Here is a 19526-nt window from a genome sequence, read left to right on the forward strand (position 1 = left end):
TAATGAAAATAATTTGAAAACTTTGAGTTTTAACGATAAAAACAAAATAAAGGATAAAATAAATAGTATCGGATTGATATTTTAATGTAAAAATATAATTTTTCGTTAAACTTCCCTTAATTATTATCATCACGGGTGTTTTTTACCCGCCACTCCTCTGCGCCACCGCACGGCCCGTGCCTCGCCGCCCACAAAGCATACCGGCAGCAGTTACACTTGACCCACGTACTGTAACTGCAAAATAAAATATAAAAAAATTCCTAAATAAATTCAGAAAAGGAGCAAACCAATCCAAAACGACAACGCAGAGTCCTATATCTGAATTCGAATTATCCAACGTCGAACGTAACTACCTAGCAGGTCTCGGATTCCCGCTGTAAAATCCGTTATAAAGGTAAAAACGAAGTGGATAGAAAGTAGATAGAAAGTAGATAAAAACAGGTTTATCCGAATCTTAATCTTACTAGGATGTTCGCCTTTCTTAATTCTCGTAAAAAATATATATATGTTCTTCTTTAATTTGCTGTTTAATTTCTATAACTCTCTCCTCCGACTCTTCTAATTTCTTTATCGAAACAGTGTCCTAAATTATTGTCTAATTATTTAGGATTCGACAATAATTGAAGAAGATCAGATTTTGTTCGCTTGCGTCACCGTCACCGTCACGGGGGCTTTGAGTTTTCTTTTAAGTAGTTGCAGAGGGTTCAGTTAATCCAGCAGATGGCACAAATGGCAAAACACGAAGAACTTCCGATCCCAATCCACGACACCCTCGACGCCGTCTACGGCAACTCCTCCCAACTCGACGAGGCCCAGCTCCGATTCAACCACCTGAACTCCAAGTTCCAGCAGGTTTTCGGTCACCCCCCTCAACTCTTCGCTCGCTCTCCAGGTGGGTCCCTCTCTCTCTCTCTCTCTCTCTCTCTCTCTCTGTGGGATTTTTCAAGTTTCGATTTTGTGCTCGTGTTTGAATTTCTGATTGGACAGGGAGGGTGAACTTGGTCGGAGAGCACATAGACTACGAGGGATACTCGGTGCTGCCGATGGCCATACGACAGGACACCATTGTCGCAATTCGGAAGCACGACGACGGAGACGCCGAGAAAGTTCTCAGAATTGCCAATGTCAACGACAAGTACCAAATTTGTACTTATCCCGCCGACCCGACCCAGGTACCAAATTGTTTGACTTGATCATCATTCGTTTAACTACAACGTTATCCAGTTGCTATCGGAGTTCAATTTCGGTCAAAGTTTTTGACTTTTTTTTTTGGTTGAAGGAAATTGACTTGAAGAATCACAAATGGGGGCATTATTTCATTTGTGGGTAAGACATAAAAATCCATGCTTTGATCTGTATGTTGACTAAATTCTAGATTTTTTTGTTTCTTTTTGTTTGATGATGAAACATTTGGATAGTCAAAAGTTAAAACTATGGATTTCTGATGTACGGCAGAAAGTGATGGATTATGTTGTTGTTCAGGTATAAAGGTTTTTATGAGTTTGCCAAATCCAAGGGAGAAAATGTTGGACCAGTTGGACTTGATGTTCTTATTGATGGAACAGTTCCTACAGGTGTAGTTCCCACCAATTAATATCAAATAAAACAACCTTAATGTTGTCAATTTTAAGGTTAATTAGTTTGGTTTAACAATTTATAAGTACAGAGGCAACTAGTTTATCTTATGGTGGAGTAAAATCCGAGACGGTACTTATTGATTTTTTTGTTGTTTCGTTTAGGCTCTGGACTATCTAGCTCTGCTGCATTAGTTTGTGCTTCTACGATTGCGATAATGGCCGCTTTTGGTTTGAATTTCCCCAAGGTATAATATCTGTCTCTGTTCTGGAGATCTACAGATTGTATAAATAAGCTTCAAATGCTGACATTCTTTCTTGTGAGCAGAAAGAAATTGCACAACTTACGTGTGAGTGTGAGCGACACATTGGCACACAATCTGGTGGAATGGATCAGGTTCGATTATTTTCTCATTCTTGATTAATTTGAGTATGATAGTCAACTGCTTGTTTGTCCTGATATTGGTTTAAATTGCAGGCAATCTCGGTGATGGCCAAGCCTGGGTTTGCAGAACTAATTGATTTCAACCCAATTCGTGCTACTGATGTGCAACTTCCGGCTGGTGGAACTTTTGTTGTGGCCCATTCTTTGGCAGATTCTCAGAAAGCAGTAACTGCTGCCACAAATTACAATAACCGAGTTGTTGAGTGTCGCCTGGCTGCTGTAAGTTTCGAATCCTAAATCCAATTTCCGAGCTACTAATGCAGGGGATAAGTATCAACCTGAGAAGGGTTTAGTAATTTTATTGTCAGAAATATTATATACTCACAATGTGGGGTTGGAAATTTTTTTAGATTGTGCTTGGTATAAAGTTGGGGATGAAACCGCAAGAGGCAATTTCAAGTGTCAAAACTCTTTCTGATGTTGAAGGTTTGTGCATATCATTTGCTAGTACTCGTGGGTCTTCAGATCCGATCGTGGCTGTAAAGGTACTTTTATTCGTTTCCTGCCAACATTTTGTCATTCAGTGTTATATACATTTGATTATTTTCATTTTAGGTTCATATTAGTCACTTCTCTATCTATATCGGTTACATAACAGTCTTTGCTACAGGATAATTTAAAAGAAGAACCTTATACAGCTGGGGAAATAGAGAAAATCCTAGGGGAGAGTCTACCCTCTATCTTGAGAGATTCTCCATCTTCTTTGGATGTTTTGAAAGCTGCAAAGCACTTCAAGTTATCCCAGGTACTTCCTTGGTTGCTAGCTATCTCGTGTCATTGCTAATTGTGTTGATTTTTTCTTTGAATTTGGAAATTTTGTTTTAATGTTGAACAACTATTGTCTACCAGAGAGCCGCCCATGTGTATTCTGAAGCCAAGCGGGTATATGCTTTCAAGGATGCCGTATCATCAACAGTAAGGTTCGTATATAGTTGCTGAAGTGGCAATCTGTTGGTTACAAGAAAGGGATATCCTTCCCCTCCTACCCCTCTCAGGGGTTAAACTCAAGACTTACCGCCCTTTATTAAGTACAGAGAGATACCATGTGTGCTACTCCAGCCAGTGGTGTGCTATCTTAGTTCATATGAACTCTTTTCCCACTACCCGTGCAGTAAAAGTAAATATGGTTTAAGATATAGAATGGAATTGGCATATCGTTACTAAATTTAACTATATGTTCTCCTTAGTAAACATGAAAATTTATATAGGGTTGCTTAGTGAGCGCTTAATGGTGTGAACAAATAAAAGGTTTTATGCTAACGCTGGAACTGTTTTTGCAGTGATGAGGATAAGCTAAAGAGGCTTGGTGATCTTATGAATGATAGCCACTATAGCTGCAGCGTGTTATATGAGTGCAGGTACAAATTTATATTGTCGACCTCCTTTGAATTTATATATGCACACTACTGACGCTCTCGCAATAATAATTGATCACATCACGAAGAGCTTAATGTAGGGACATGGTATTGTCCGGCGTTGGAAGATCTTGTAATTTTTGTCACTCTTATCTTTACCATCGTTCTTTTTCACTGAACCAGCTGTCCAGAGTTGGAAGAACTTGTAAATATTTGTCGGGAGAATGGTGCTCTTGGGGCAAGGCTTACGGGAGCTGGATGGGGCGGCTGTGCAGTTGCTTTGGTAAAAGATAGTATTGTCCCACAATTTATCCTCAATCTAAAGGTTTGCTCATCTTCTATCATCCTTAATGCTTTCCCTCCATTGTTCATTTTGTTTGAGTTGCTGAACCTAAATATCGCTTGAGGTGTATCAGGAACGCTTCTACCAGTCACGAATTGACAGAGGCGTCATCAACAACAACGATCTTGGCCTCTATGTTTTTGCGTCCAAGCCCTCCAGCGGTGCTGCTATCGTCAAGTTTGTCTGAGTCAAGTTGTGCAGTGCTTTTAGATTTCGGCTTGAACTGTAGTGTAATCTGTTTTTAGTAAATTTACGTCGATAGACCGACATGAATTTCTGTTTCAGTGTAATAAACCTGCTGGGTTCCATTAGAGTTAGAGTTCTCTCCAAGGTTTGGAAGTTGATTAATTTCCAATGTCAAAGGATGTCATAACAGTCAAACAGTTAGACTTTCAATTGTGTTTTCCAACTCCTTTTTTCTGGATGGGCCCATCCTCCTCTGTAAGGTTACAAATATGTCCAAGCTAGTTGGACTTGGGCTGAGAGGCCCAAACTCAATATATTCATGGGCCATGGAATATGTATTGACCGGCGTTTATACGGGTGTTCATACGAGGGTTACTCTTTTTATCATGAATCTAGTCCAACTGGATAAGAGTAATGTTAGAGACATCAAATGTTTACATATTAATAAACGTGTCAGCGTTTTATTAGTTTAAAATCTGATTTAGGGTTGTTTAATTTCCTTTTAAAAGTAGCTTTTTGAAAAAAGTTAGGCTAAAATTATGCTTGGTAAATGATAAAAAATAAAAAATAAAAAAAAATTTCTTCCAAAATCATGGTTTAAAAAAGCAGAAAGCAAAAACAGCTCTATCCGTACTTCTTTAAAAAAATATTTTTTTTATTGGAGATGGGCGAACATTACCAATTAATAAACTTTTATATTGACAATCCTACTCCAGTCTCTTTTTTTACTAAAAGCACTTTTAGCACTATAGTTTACCAAATATCTAACTGCTTTTCACAGCACAGTAGAAGCAGTTTTCAAAAAAAACCCAGAAGAATCCCAAATTAGCCTTTCGTCTTGTGGACTCTTCACTCAAAATAACTTGCTATATCATTTGATTATGTGAATTTGGAAAATTACATGACTTGTTAACATGACATTAACGTCTAGCATTACGATCTGTTTTACCTCTACTTGGAAATGAGAGATTTTAAATTCAACTTATAGATTCGAAGTTTTAAGTTCGAATTGTATAAATCACGTGAGTAGGACTAACTCATTGTATGAATAAAACAAATAATCAATAAATGAGCTGGATTATTGTAGAGTTATCTTACCTTATGAAAAAACAAATTTAAGTTTTTATGGCATTCGACCCAAATCCAAAATACGCATGACTTGTCCTGTATTGCCAACTCAATATATTATTTGTACTGCCGGATCATTTTCTTGAGAATCTTAGGAATTTTATGATCGTGATCGTTTATCGTATATCGTGCAGATAATTTTTGTTAGGTACTATTTATATTTAATTTTAAATTTTAAATTTTAAAATTATTTATAACCACACGATATACGATAAATGATGAACGATAACCATCATGTGATTCCTAGGATTCGAGGAAAATATTCCGGGATAATCCTTTTCCATTTGTACTTACAAGAGCAAGGAATGGACCAAACTTTGATGACAAGCGAACGTGCCTAACTCGTTAGGCGTCATCCTCAGGGACCCTGACACATATGTACCATTGATTGTGCAGTTCTAACAGAATCTTGCGTGGTCCCTTTGACTCCGTAGGGGCTAGACCAAAAAAATATCAGAAAAAAATAAAATAAAAAAATTTAACGAAAAACTCACGGTACTATTTACTTTAACGAAAAATCATATTTTTACATTAAGAAATCAATCCGGTATTATTCACTTTACCCTTTATTTTGTCATTATCATTAAAACTCAAAGTTTTCAAGTTATTTTCATTAATTATTAATTTTCCTAAAAAAAATAAGGGGAAGAGGGAGAGGACAACAACCATTTTATTCTTAACCTTTCCATATCATAATCTCAAGTTTAAGTTCCTGTGCTTTCTTGAAAAATTATCAACAGCTACAACAAAAGCACTTTGGTAAAAAGCAGCTGGTACAAAACTTATCATCAACTACTACATATATAAGTTGTTTTGGAACAAAGTTGAGTATTGATGAGAAATTTATAAGCTTAATTAGTTGTGTACAGTTACGCTTAGAAGCATGATTGAAATTGAGAAATAAACTCATCTCGACCCTCTTTCTCCCTTCCCAAGTTTTCCATTTCCCCCTCCTCAATTCTTCCTTCATCAAGTCTCAAAAAATATCTTCTCTCTCATTACGTGATTAATCATATCATAAAAAAAATAAACTCATAATCATACACAAGTTAGACCTGTATTTTAGAAAATTAAACTCATAATTATAGTATAATGTAAAAGATTTTCTCGTTACATGTCCAAAGGATGCATGCACCATACACCAGGGGAGCACGATACTTATATGAACGTGTCAAATCTTTACTAATGGGTCCTCAATGTTAAAACGATGGGACATAAACTCAATTATCAACAAATCAACTTCATATAATTTACCAAATAAAATGATAAAATAAAGAAACATGGGTGGGGTCCAGAGAAGCCCCCTACCAACGAAGCATCAAAGATTCAAAATCCATTTTATTAAATTCATATGTCACCATTTTTAATTCACGTGGAGGTCGTGGGCTGTGGGGTAAGTGAAAGTGAGTGAGTGAGACAGATGGTTCATGGTTGCCATACCCCAACACCATAAGAGCATTCTTGATGGGGACTTTATCTTCTATGGGACTACCACATTTCCAACCTTAGTGAGAAGTTTTATTCTTAATGAGTCGAAAAATAGGGCTAGATTCATCACTGGGCTAACAACTCAATTTTTTGGGTAGCATAAAAGCGGGCTACATCTAGCCCCAAAAACAATGGATCCCACAAAAAAAAAAAGTAGCAATTCATGTGAGCAAAATTCTATCACTCTCTCTCCACATACAAATTCATTTATACTCTCCTTTTATTACTTTTTTAATTCTTGTTTCTTACTTATTTTTCTTGCAATTTGGCTAATTAATGATTGTTTTAAATTCCATAAGAATTAAAATTTCAAATTGATTTAACGTTCATGGGCCATTGATGAGTGAAATTTTCAAATAAATTTTTTCAAAATTGTATGATACCAATTTACCAATTGGTGCTAGGTAAATTGTTGTGTTATACGTGAAAATCAAATTATTTCAGAGGGTGAAGTGGGGTTTGTTTCTTTCAATGGATGAGATTGATATAAAGGAATATAATCCAACGAACGATTCATAAGTGATGAAATTTGACTTTGTCACAATTTGAACCTTTTAGATTGAAGGGTTCATAAAAATAAAAAAAAATAAAAAAGTCATCACTTAATCAAATTACTACATAAATAAATATATATAGTCTCATATAGAGCCTGAAAGATATAGCCCCTCATTGGGAGGGATTCTTTTATAAAACCCCAAAGATTCCTCAGAGCTCTAAAATTGGCTATATCCACCACTTTTCCAGCCCTATATAGAGCCTCTTATTGGGGATGCTCTAACCCCTCCCTCCTTCCCTCCTCCATCTTTTGCCCTTTCCGATCAAGAAGTTTTGCCCTCGTCATCATCAACACCATAAAAGAACTTATATGAAACGGAGACGTTAAATCTTTTAAATTAACCATACAATATCGTAAGAAAAACTTAAAATAAGTAGCATTGTGCTTATTGGTTCGAAAGGCAACGTTTACGTACTTTCTAAGGGGTCGGTAAGTCATTCTCGAATAAAATAAGAAGAACTTAAGCCCGTTTTCAAATTTTTGGACATGACTATTGTTTTGAAGTGTTAAATGGTTTTTTAATAGCTACCCCTACTGGAACTTAGTGTGCATTTAATTAATGTATTCCGTTCTTTTTTTCTCATTTGCGCGTCGGTGTATAATAAATAAATAATACTTAGTTATCCACAAAAACAAATAATTTTCATTAACAAATAAATAATACTTAGGGTACCCTAATACTTAGTCATCCACAAAAATAAATCATTTTCATTAACAAATAAATAATACTTAATCATCCACAAAAATATATATTTTTCATTAAGAAAATGTTTATATCTTCATAGTTGCAGACACCATTTTTGACGCGGTATGTGAAAGTGAAACACCTAGTTGAATTAATATTATAAAATCAAATTAAAACGGTCACGTTAGTTAGGGAAAGTTAAGAATATTATAATTGTATTAAGAAAATTATAATGTGAAATTTTCTTGCATGTGATTTAATATCTTAGTGAATAGCATGTTGAGTTTTCAATCTATGCGATTTAGATTTGAAACTCTCTCGTCTCCTACGTTATTGTAACAGTTCTGAATCTTCTCCAAATTCCCTTATTACTAATAATCAAAATAATGACTGAGATTTTACCATTAAAAAGATGAATTGGCAAAAAAATAGAAGATTAAGGATGTGTTTAAAGTTACATAACTTCTTAATCCTAAACTTAACATTACAAGAATATTTGTACTCCTGATATGTTATATCGTTAAAACGATATCATAACGACTAATTATGCATAAACGTAAACTCAACGAAGTTTCTAACAAAAGAATATTCCGCAAACGTTGTATAGCATATACTCACTTCAACAATATAAAAACTTCTTCTATAGTCTTGCATGAGTCCATGACCATCACTCACGTCGTCTAGAAATTAGAAGTGTGTTTACCATTAATCACAGAGGTCAACCCTAATTGGTCAATTAAAGCCCAAAGGGGATTTTAAATCAAATTAAATTCATAAAAAAAAACCCCACAACAAAGTCAAAAACTCAAAAAAAAATGCCATGCAAGTGTCGGTGGAGCTGCCGAGGAAGGGGAAGAAGAAAACATCAGATTCGAGTCTTTGCGCGGTGGTATTTATCCGACGAAGATATAGCGCCACAATTTTAATCAGAATTCAAAATTTTGATTGATGTATTTATATAAAAGCCCTGCACTTTCTCGGTGATTCTCCTAAAACCCCTCCTGTCCATTCCCTTCTTCCTCTCTCTCTCCTCTCCCCCCTCTCTCTCTTCTCACTCTGACTCTCTTTAATTAGCAGTTGAAGCTTCCATATATGACGCTAGCTTCGCTGTAAGCTCTTTCTCCGCATCGGATCTGGGGCTTCTTCGCTTTCTTTTGAAGGTTTCTACTTTAACTTTTCCTCTTTTTCTTTAAATTGTGCATTTTTTAGATCATTTCTTAAATTTTGAGTTTTGGGTTTTCGAAAACAATGTTATATATCATGGCGATGCGTATTAAAGGGTGTTGATTGCTCTAGTTTTGATGGGTTTTGCATAATCTTTCATGTTCTTGTTTTGTTTGATCAGGTCTGTTAGCATTGCTTTTTGTGCTCTGAATTTGTTAAATTTGTACATTTTAGCAATTGTAAGCTGAAATATGCAATCACATTGAATAAAGTTGACTAATTGCTTGATTTTCGACACGTTTTGATGCACATTGCAATCGGTTTTTTTGTGGATTGTGTTGGTTTTCGCTTGTATTGTTGTTAATGGTTGAAGGGTTTTGTTGACTGACAGGAAAGGGAGGAAAAAAGAAGGGAGGCACTGTTGTTTATTGGTTGATTATTCTTTGGGCAAGCGGTGAGCCGTGTCAAACAAGTTGAATTGCATTCAATTAAGCTGTCTCCGATTTAATTGCAAGTTAAGTTCGAAAGTGCTGTTTATTTGAGGAAGCTAGATATATTTGTCCTCAAGTTGCAACTGTGAATATAATATATATTGCAAGGAGGCCATTCCTTCTAATGGGTTGACTCCAAATATTCAAAATTTGGTTTTTTCCATTTGGGAGGGGTGTAACGTGGCTTTGATCATTTGAAGGCCAGGAAGGGAGTTGGTAATTAGCTTGAGTTTGGTTGGTTGTAATGGATCAAAAGAGTCCGAGGGAAAAGGACTTTGAAGTTGATCTTGAAAGTGGGGTGGTAGTTAGTGAAGAGGATTCAAGCGATACCCCTGTTTCGTGTGCTAAGAAACCGGCAAAGACATTGATTGCTAAGGTTTTTGGCGGTCTGTTGGATGGAACGGTTAAAGTTGAAGATAGAATTGGTTTGTGTGGCAATGGGTCCAACTCCAATGTAGTGTGCCCCGATAACTTGAAGGTGGCAACAAACAAGGTGCTGGAGGGGAATGAGTGCATGGATCATGTAGAGAAGACACGGGTGAAGGACAAGCGGAAGAAGACGAGCAATAAAAAGCCTCCTAAACCTCCCAGACCTCCACGAGGCCCATCATTGGATGCGGCAGACCAGAAGTTAATCAAGGAACTCTCTGAGATTGCCATGTGGAAACGTGCAAGGATTGAGCGAATGAAAGCGTTGAAGAAGATGAAAGCTGCTAAGGCGTCTTCCAATAGCGGCACATTTGCCATGCTGTTCACCATTCTCTTCTGTCTTGTGCTAATCTTTCAAGGTAATATTTCTTTTATTGAACTCGAGGATATAGTTATTGAATCTCTGGTATTTGATAGTTCTTAACTTGTTTGTTTGTTGTTTTATGATTTTAAACGATTCCTAACTGCTTTGGTGAACTTGTAATGTGCATATCAATTTTGCTTTTTGTGATTGACAATTTCAACTTTTGGATATCATTAATTCTTTCTTTAACATTTCTTTTGGTTATTCCCAAAAGAATAAATGGGTTTACTTCTGAATAGCATGTTTTAGGTTTAAAGGAGACTCACGAAAAAGTTTGAATTTGTTTCTTATTGTAATTGAAGATAATTTATTAAACCATATTTACCTTCAATTAGTTTCTCAACATATATTGTTTACAGAGATCCCTAAAGTCCAAGACTTTTCATTCATCTTCCGTATTGGCATTCACATTCTATTGGCGTTTATATGCAGGAATTTCGTCTAGAAGAAGCTCACCTGTGAACATTAAGGGATCTCCATTGTCTGCTGGACGAACAGAGGGCAATTTGATCTCAGTTCAGTACTATCCAAATCTGTCATCAAAGGGACCTGGTTCTGCATCCCCCAAGTATGTTAAATTCATTTTAGCTTTATAAATATCTTGTAAAAAATGCTTCGTATTTATTTTTTTTTGGGTTTTTATGGCATCTTCATGTATGGGAATAAACAACCAATATATATATGCACTTTTCTAACTTGATGACCAATGTTGGTTTCACTGTCTGAAATAAAATGTTCCACTTTGATTGCACCTTGCAGTATCGTAGAGCAGGTTGCTGGTTTGGATCCGCCGGAGAAGCTGAAAAGATGGGCAGGGTGATATTACAATGTGGTTGCCTAGTCGATGTTGAGGAACAAATTCCACATGCCTTTTGAATCCTCGTGCAAACCGTCGATGCTTGCACTTTTTTGTATGTATGATTACTGAAGCTGTTGATCCCCTGTATGTACAGAAATGGGGGAGAGCAAGAGACTCAGAGAGAGAAAGAGAGTGGTTACAGTACAATTTTTAGTGTTCTGTCCGTGATGTCAAATGCATACTGATAAGTTGCCTTCCTTGCAACTGGTTTGGCCTCTAATAAAGTTGCGGTAATTATACCACTAGAAAATCATCCAAATCTGCTCCTTCTTCATTTCAAATGCTGTATAAGTTTGGCTGAAATTGGTAGTGAGATGTTATTCGCGTTCGATATCGCTGGGTTTTGTCTCCAAAGATGCAAATGTTTCCTGTATGAATGGAATGCCATGAATGTAGGATGGAGACGTCAATTTTGCATCTTTGAGGTATGCTTCGTTAATGTGTGGATTAGGCGAGTTAGACACGCCAGCGTGCCTCTCTTTGCACCTAAATGCGAATCCCTTTATTGTCCGGTATTTTTAGTAAGGGAAATATTGTGCAAACTTGGCAATAGAAGACCCCGTTTGAGTGGAAGGGCTTGCATACACCCTCACTGATATTCCGGCCAATAATACAATGTTTTGTGTTGCGTGCTATTCCGGTGTTCAGGTCAATAATGCAGTGTCACGTGTTGCGTTTCTTAGGGTGCATGCAGCATCCTAATTTGCCCCCATTCAAGGCATCCTCATTTCAATTTTCTTTTTATGTAAGTGCTTCTGGCCAGTGTGTGCTTTTAAGTTTAACATGCTTTGAGGCATTGGTGCCATATATAACATGTGATTTCACATAGTGTTGCCTTCTTCTAGCAGTCAAACGGCTCTCAGTTATATTTGCTCCGTGAGATTCCAGAGCCTTCTCCTCCCTTACAAATCTACGAATAGTTTTACCTAATAGAAAGGGTCCGTGTGACCAACATAAAAAAAAGGGAGGGTCCCAATTGATCACAAGATACCATTTTCCTTCACATGTATACATTATCCAAATCTATTAATTTGGAAATCTTTCAAATGATAGAACATGTCTACATGCAAATCACATAAGATTCTAAAGGTTGTGGTCAATGTTGATCGAGGTAAGTAGAAAATTAAGCCATGATTTATAAGAGCGTTTACTTTTTCACCCGATATTTGAATTCTCGATACTTTAATATCGATTATGTTCATGGATTAATGAAAGTGTGCAAAAGTTCTATTGCCTCTACCATTTTCTGTGCATCTTTTTTTTTTGCGTATGGCATTGCCACTTGTGTTGGCATCATCCACTAATACATAACGTAATTTGAAAACCATATTTCAATTGCTGCCTGTAATGTGACAATGAAAATTTCAATTTCACTTTCTAGCGAGATATTGCCCGCTTTGAGTCTACCTATTAAGGAGCCTTCAAGCTCAGAACACACCTAATATGGATATGGGGGTTTGCACATATAAGAGCATCTCCAACAATACTAGCTAAATTTTTGTTGATGTAGCTAGTCAGATGACCCAAATGTTAATTTGGCTAGCCACCACTCCCAACAATATTAGCTATTTAGCTTAAGTTAAAATTTTATTTTATCTAAACTTAACAACCCAAGTCCTTTTTCTTCTCTTGAAGCCAACAAATAATGCAATTTTATAGTTTTTACTATTTAGCAGAAAAATTAGCTTTCTCTCTCATCCTAACTAAATTTATCTAGTTATTGTTCACAAAGTTAAACTAGTTATGGCTGGTTTGGTATTGTTGTGCTTTGAAAAAAAAATTGTTTCTGCTGTGCTGTAAGAATAAGCAGTTGTGAAATAAAGCAGTAGGAGTGTTTGGTAAACTTTTATGTAAAACAGCTGTGACTGTGTGAAATGACAAAAAATGGTATAATACTAGATGTGCCACTAATTTAATTTTCTTAACAAATAAAGGTGCATTACTAAATATACTTTATTTTTAAAAGAAAAATATTTATAAATTTTATCTTAAACATATAATCCAACGTTTAACAAAAAGTCATAATCTAACGTTTAACAAGAAATCATAATCCAACATTCAACATATAATCCAACATTTATGCTGCTTCACGTTTTCAGTTTTTTTTCAAAGCTCATTTTTATTGCTTTTTCAATTTTTTTCACCCAAAACTGTGAAAATAAGCTGTTTTTAAGTGTTTACCAAATACCTTTTTGAGCTCAGTTTTTTTTTATATCCACTTTTTATAAAAGCACTTTAATACCAAACCAAAGCTTTATTTTTCTGCCTTTTTTGTTTAAGTAACCAAAAATCTCCTTTAGCTCGGCTGCTAGAGATGCTATAAGACACTTTCCTTTCCTTGCTCGGGCGATGGAATATTCAGCACCTAATAGCCTGCCAGTGTCCTTGCATCTGACCACATATGGTCACCATGGAATCTGGCCCAAGCCAATCCCAAACCTACCCTTCAAAACAGTTAAAACAAGATGCATCTCATCTTAGGGAGAGAGGGGATGTGAGGGGGGAGATTCCCCTCTTACCCCACAAAGGAACATGAAGAGAACAAAACTTGATTTCAGTGGCTGAAACAGCTGCTACAAGTACAAGTATCTAAAACCTAAAAAGCTGAAAACTTTCCCAAACAAAAACTACAGAAGAAAAGCAACTTCACACAATACTCACTAACTATAATCCTAGAGAGGTGATTTCTTCACTCTTTCTCCTTCTGCACACTCCTTTTTATTTTTGGCCTTTGAATTGGACAAATCAAAGAATCCACGTACATAAAACCGAAGTGTGCAAAAGGAGAAAATGAACATGTGGTTATCATTTTCCTAATAATAAGATAGGGACAAATCAACCCTTTAATAAATTGAGAATGGCAACAGCCACACCAGAAAGATCATTCACAAGAGCATTCCTATCAGTGAGAGGAGACTTAACTCCTCCAAAACCCTTCTCACATGCCTCAGCCTCCGTTGCAGCATCAGAAATCCCATACTTTGCAAACCCAAAGTGCCCATTTCCCAAAGCTTCAATTGCTTGCGGCAGGCTAAACTTCACAATTGGGATGTACAGCTCAGCACAGTTTGCCAATGCCTTCTGTAAATATACTTCCCGGGATTGCTTCAGCAGGCCGTGGATGTAGTCCAGTGTGTCACTTGCATTTGCCAGGAGAGCATCGGATGCTATCCGGGCCAATCGCGGCACATCCGCGTTTGAGCTGTCGGGGTTTGATTGGAGGGTTGAGAGGCAGAGATTATAGTGGGGTGTTTTTTTGCATGTTGTTTGTATCAGATTACTGCCTTTGTCTAATGGAAGAAAAAAAGATTGGGTTGTTGGGGTTGCAATGAGTAAAGCAACGTGGAGAAAAAGAAGAAGAGTTGAGAATCTTGCGAGTGAGCTACTCATTTTCTGAGATGGGAAGAGAAACTTTGTTGGGATTGTTTGATCTGATTCTTTTGGCAGTTAATTTATACTCATGTTCCAACTTCATGGATTGGCAGATTGATTGCCACTTATTACTACCGTGTTCACTCGTAGGCGCTTTTTGTAATCATGTGCTATGAGTTTCAATTGCGTCTACATTTCGTGTTGCTTCACATGTCTAAATATTTTGCGTCTACATTTCGTGTTGCTTCACTTATCTACTCCTGAGTTGCTATTGAGACGGTAAATGAAGTCAATTATAAACAGATACGTGTTTTTAATTTTGTCTGTAATAGTGCACGATTAATTTGAAATAATGTTACCGTGATATTTCAGAAGAAGTTATTCTCCTTTTTTGGTGGTCAAGTAATGAGAAAATTGGAGGAATATTCCATATGATTCTGTTATTAGCACCATTTTAATTTCCTCAAATTTTGGCCTCTATAGTAATAATTGGGAAACAAATTGCAAAACAACATGCAGAAAAACCAGAAACCAGAAACCAGAAACAAAAGTTCAAAAAGAGTAAATGTGGTAGGTCTTCTTGTCTCGATGCAAGGGCATAAAGATGGAGAGATTCTCTTATGACGAAGACCCTTTTGTGAGCATTATTGTGCCACGTGTACAACAAATTACATCAGCACTAAAGGGTTTCTTGAACGTGAAATTACAGTAAACTCACTTCGTCGTTCATATATGACTCGTTTAGATGTGTTTTTCAAATGATTGAGTGTTTTTAGAACAAATGTTTTTGAGTTCCAAAAGCACTTGAAGTGCTTTCTATAGTAAACATCATTTATGTGCTTCTTTCAGAAAGCACTTTAAGTGATTTTCCCTAATTTACTTGCATTTTTACTAAAAATTGGTTATTTATGTCTGTTCTTTAATAAACTCAATTCATCAGTATCATATATTTTTCCAGTTTAAAAGCATGTTCTAACCAATGTATTTTTCATGTAGGCATAACAAAACCACATTGAGAGAGATATGTTGAGAGCATATCCCAAATCAAAGAATGGAAGTCTAGCATAAGAGCCTAAACTTGTTGGGATATTCAACTCGTTGGTACTTGAGTTTTAATTGGATGCTCGCATTCTAACATAACATTATGTGTTTAGAAAATTGTATTTGGTGCAACTGAATAATTCCATTGATTTGTCAATGATATGTACAAGAGTTTCCTTTGAACAATAAGAAATCCGATAATCTAGGAATAATAATGTAGTAGATACATAATCAGTTACATAAAAACTTCCTAACTAAGAACATTGACTTTCTAACAATTTGCACGCCCAGGAATGCAATTTTGGTTATCAAATTAATATGTAATGAGTGGTATAAAAAAGCGAAGAAGGAGGCGGAGAAAGTCGTTAGAAAAGGGGAAGAAAACCTGCAATGGAGCAACATTGGAAGAAGGGCAACTTGAATGAGAAGTATGATCAATGTTTGAGATCTGAAACTCGTCATCTTCGGGAGCAGGAAAAAGGGTTTGCAAGAATTTGGGCAGATGTTTTTGCTCGAGATATATCAATGAGTTCTACACATAAAATGCAAAGGTTTGAGTCCCATTATAGATAGGGTCCATAGGGAGTGTGAGACTTGTTGGATATTTAGTTTGTACAGCTGGTGCAATGCAAATATTGGCAGAAAAAAAGAAAAAAAAATTAGCAGGCTCCCAAATTCTTGCTGCTGGCAAATACTACACTATATGAACCATGCCTTAACATGGTTCAAAACAGTAGAGAAATTGCCATTGAGTATAGGTTTCTCGATTCAGTCATACATATGATATTGTGGAATATACTATCTAAGCAAACTTGACGTACAGGAGAGAAACTTACCTTTTCCTGCATGGCAGTGCGTTTGGTTTGGGATCGGAGAAGCTTCAGAGAGATGTCAAATACAAAATTTTAAAAGATTTGATGCCTGCGAAGCGACTTAACAAAAAAAAAACCTTTAATTCCACCCGGAATGTCAAGCTTCTTATTATTTCGTCGTAACTTTAAAAGCAAGCGTTGTTGAATGTGAATTTGAACAGAAAACAAATAAGCCAGATTATCTTAGCTTTCTTTTTTGGTCAGAAAGAAAGTTTCAGTAATAAGAAGGGAAATTACACACACCACAAAAAGCCCAAGCAAAAGCAGAACTATAGAAGAGAAAACAAGATTATATTTAAGAGGGAAGATTAATGTATTAAAAAAAATTGCGAGTGTATGTATATTAATGGCCATACATCTCTTAAGTACTCTTCCGCTGCGTTACATCAACTCATAAACAAAAAGTGCTACTAATATAGAGGCTAATAATTTCCATCAAAATTCTTCTTAAACTAGTTTTTCCTTGACCTTCACGGCAACTTATCTGCAATTGCTGCAGCTATACTTGCAGCATCATGAACATCTTTATTGACATCTTTGAGAGGGTTAGAGGGCCCTGAAAATTGCTTGTCACACAAGTCAACCTCAAACGTAACGTCCTTCAACCGGTCTTCTGCAGTAATATTATCATCATTACTGAAAGCTTCGGAGGCTTGAGGAATATCATCATCTATGATAGTGTTGTAATTGTCAATGCATGAGGTGAACAAGGCCTGGTTTTCTCCGGGGCTCTTAAGCAGACCGTTGATTTTGTCCATGCTTTTGGTTGCCTTGGCCTGAACTATGTCGACCATAATGGAGGCTAGCCCTTTGGCATCTTCGGCGTTGAGACTCCGAGGGTCGGATCGGAGAAGAGTCTCGCAGAGATCGAAGTTTGGTGTTTGCTTGCATGTTTGGTCAACGAGGGCAGCATTCATCGGGAAGATGATCCTGCCATGGATTATTGGAAGAAGGATAATTTGAACAAGAAAGATTGGGGTTAGAGATATCAAAGATTTCTTCATCGTTAAAACTGAAAGCTGAACAAGTAGGTTGATGGTTAGGGCTAGATGTGAGAAACTGAACCCTACATGTCCCTTTTATATGATGGGAGTAATTAAGGGTCAAACTAACTTGGTTTTTGAGGGATCTTTTCAGAAAACTTCGTAGGATTTGATTTTCTTACCATTTATGTTGGAAAACTAGTTGTTTATTTTTGGGTAGTGCTATTCACACACCAATTCTTACTTCTCACACAACCTTCTTAATTTCCAGCCATCGGATCAAATGAATTGAAGGAGATCTATGACAAAAAATTAACAAGAGTATGTAGTCAAATTCAGATTTGATATGATTTTAATAGGCTATAAATTCCGGTTGTAATCAATTAGGATTTTAAATGAAGATTTTAAAAGGATTTGAAATAATAGTGTAGTCAAATTAGAATTTTAAAGAATCCATCCAAATTAATTGATTATGATTTTATAAAAGTCAACACAAGTCTAAATGTTGTGAAAATTTTAAAGATTTGTTAGGATTATAATGAAAGAGAGATCTTGATGGATTTAAGAGCAAGAAACATATCTATAATAAAAACCAAAAAGAATCTCACCTCATCACCCCTTAGGATTTGATGTGAGCGATGGCTGGGAAGAATTTTTTGATTACAAGTATTTTATTTTTCTTTCGTTTTTTGAAACAATAGAAGTAGATTTTTTATGGTATTTACATATGAGCGCATAGTTAATTGGAAATAAGAATGCCAATAATCTGCTGGTTATCAAGAAGAAAAAAAAAAGATAAGACTAGAAGCTCCCATTGCATTAATCGGGCGGCTTAACATTTGATAATATGATTCACCCACCTTTTTGTTCTCAAGATGGAATTCAATCTCCAGTCCCACAAATTAGATTAGTTTAATATTTGGTCTCGTACAAAATAATTTCAGGTTTCAACAGCTTTGTTGAAACCTGACAGAGGATTGGAGGACCCTACAAATTGTTCGTCACATAAATCAGCCTCGTGGGCGGTGTTTAGTAAGCGGTCGTGAGCAGTGCGAGGACCATTGGTTAAAGCTGAAGAGGCTGCTTCCGTATCTTCTATAACATTTTGGTAGTTTTATCGCAAGAGTTTAGTTTGTCTGTTGGCGCTCCTGGGGCCTGAAGTAGCTGCTGGATTTGTCTCTTACCTTCTCCCGCTTTAAGCTGAGGCATATCGATCATAATGAAGGCTAATTCCGTGACATCTTTTGCATCGAAACTTCGATTGTCTGATCGAACTAAACCCTCACAAAGACGGGGGTTTTTCGTTTTCTGGTATGTTTGGGTGATGAAATTGGCATGGGAAGAAAACCCTGCAATGGAGCAACATTGAAAGAAGGGCAACTTGAATGAGAAGTATGATCAGTGTTTGAGATGTGAAACTCGTCATCTTCACGAGGAGGAAAAAGAGTTTGTGAGAATTCGGGCAGATGTTTTTTTCTAGAGATCAATGCGTTCTACACATAAAATGCATAGGTGTGAGTCCTCTGTCCGGGAGTGACAGATTTGTTGGCTATTTAGTTTTGTACAGATACAATGCAAATATTGGTAGAAAATAGAAAAATATCAGGCTCTTAAAATCTTGCAGATTTCGGCTAAATAGTTAATACTATACCTCATATGTATGAACCATGCTTTCTTTGGTGAACTTTCTGTGTCCCGGAAATTGTTTGGTGAGCAATAACTTCTGTCTTAAAATGGTTGAAAACAGAAGTACACAGATTGTCATTGAGTATGTAGGAGAAAAACTTTCCTTTTCCAACACGGCAGTGCCTTTGTTTTGGGATACAGCAACATCCCTTTTGTAGGAGAAGCTCCAGTTATGTCAAATACGAAAGTTTAAAAAGATTTGAGCCTGCGCGGTGACTCTTTTTTTTTTTTTTTTTTTTTTTGAATAAACGATATTATCTACACTAAGGGAAAGGGGATAGGTTTAGCCTCACAATAGGCTAACAATAATATCGTTCAAATTCGTCTTCGGCTATAATCAAACCTAAGATCTCTCATATACAAATAAAAAGAAATATCACTTGACTATAGTACTAAGTGGCGAGCCTACGCGGTGACTTTCTTTCAAGAAAACTTCGAAGCCACCCAAAATGTTAATTTTCACAGTATTTTGTTATAATTTTAAAGGCAAGTGGGATGTAAATTT

General features: G+C 36.3%; 4 protein-coding genes across 9 annotated transcripts; 2 read left to right on the top strand and 2 right to left on the bottom strand.

Moving 5' to 3' along the window:
• Window positions 1–298: 298 nt before the first annotated feature.
• LOC137736828 (galactokinase) lies at window positions 299–4267 on the top strand. The gene is made up of 14 exons (XM_068476108.2): window positions 299–394; window positions 608–892; window positions 988–1172; window positions 1280–1326; window positions 1483–1574; window positions 1740–1822; window positions 1903–1971; window positions 2053–2238; window positions 2370–2504; window positions 2630–2764; window positions 2869–2939; window positions 3300–3377; window positions 3558–3699; window positions 3791–4267. Exons 2-14 carry the CDS (start codon window positions 721–723, stop codon window positions 3902–3904), a joined length of 1509 nt encoding a protein of 502 aa, XP_068332209.2. The 5' UTR covers window positions 299–394; window positions 608–720; the 3' UTR covers window positions 3905–4267.
• Window positions 4268–8397: 4130 nt separating this feature from the next.
• Window positions 8398–11317, top strand: LOC137737904 (uncharacterized). 6 transcript variants are annotated; one of them, XM_088683107.1, is made up of 5 exons: window positions 8542–8740; window positions 8835–8920; window positions 9316–10203; window positions 10641–10776; window positions 10968–11317. In XM_088683107.1, exons 3-5 carry the CDS (start codon window positions 9660–9662, stop codon window positions 11026–11028), a joined length of 741 nt encoding a protein of 246 aa, XP_088539233.1. In that variant the 5' UTR covers window positions 8542–8740; window positions 8835–8920; window positions 9316–9659; the 3' UTR covers window positions 11029–11317. The 6 variants fall into 6 exon arrangements, with proteins under 6 accessions (XP_068333583.2, XP_068333585.2, XP_088539233.1 ...); XM_088683106.1 differs by having other exon boundaries at window positions 8838–8920; XM_068477482.2 differs by having other exon boundaries at window positions 8398–8920.
• A 2283-nt stretch (window positions 11318–13600) lies between these two features.
• LOC137738176 (cell wall / vacuolar inhibitor of fructosidase 1-like) lies at window positions 13601–14532 on the bottom strand. Its single transcript, XM_088683109.1, has one exon. The coding sequence runs from the start codon at window positions 14455–14457 to the stop codon at window positions 13903–13905; it is 555 nt and encodes a 184-aa protein (XP_088539235.1). The 5' UTR covers window positions 14458–14532; the 3' UTR covers window positions 13601–13902.
• A 2290-nt stretch (window positions 14533–16822) lies between these two features.
• On the bottom strand, window positions 16823–17356 carry LOC137736210 (cell wall / vacuolar inhibitor of fructosidase 1-like). Its single transcript, XM_068475529.1, has one exon. It carries the CDS (start codon window positions 17354–17356, stop codon window positions 16823–16825), a length of 534 nt encoding a protein of 177 aa, XP_068331630.1.
• Window positions 17357–19526: the final 2170 nt, after the last annotated feature.

The sequence above is a fragment of the Pyrus communis genome, chromosome 13, assembly GCF_041283825.1.
Source record: "Pyrus communis isolate YQ-2024b chromosome 13, ASM4128382v1, whole genome shotgun sequence".
Taxonomy (NCBI): domain Eukaryota; kingdom Viridiplantae; phylum Streptophyta; class Magnoliopsida; order Rosales; family Rosaceae; genus Pyrus; species Pyrus communis.

Bases quoted from the DNA above. Each gene is read 5' to 3' on its own strand.
- LOC137736210 (XM_068475529.1), bottom strand. From the start codon at position 17,356: ATGAAGAAATCTTTGATATCTCTAACCCCAATCTTTCTTGTTCAAATT.
- LOC137738176 (XM_088683109.1), bottom strand. From the start codon at position 14,457: ATGAGTAGCTCACTCGCAAGATTCTCAACTCTTCTTCTTTTTCTCCAC.
- LOC137737904 (XM_068477482.2), top strand. From the start codon at position 9,660: ATGGATCAAAAGAGTCCGAGGGAAAAGGACTTTGAAGTTGATCTTGAA. The intron at 10,204-10,640 runs GTAATATTTCTT...GTTTATATGCAG, and splicing joins TCTTGTGCTAATCTTTCAAG to GAATTTCGTCTAGAAGAAGC. The intron at 10,777-10,967 runs GTATGTTAAATT...TGCACCTTGCAG, and splicing joins CCTGGTTCTGCATCCCCCAA to TATCGTAGAGCAGGTTGCTG.
- LOC137736828 (XM_068476108.2), top strand. From the start codon at position 721: ATGGCACAAATGGCAAAACACGAAGAACTTCCGATCCCAATCCACGAC. The intron at 1,173-1,279 runs GTACCAAATTGT...TTTTGGTTGAAG, and splicing joins ATCCCGCCGACCCGACCCAG to GAAATTGACTTGAAGAATCA. The intron at 1,823-1,902 runs GTATAATATCTG...TCTTGTGAGCAG, and splicing joins TTGGTTTGAATTTCCCCAAG to AAAGAAATTGCACAACTTAC.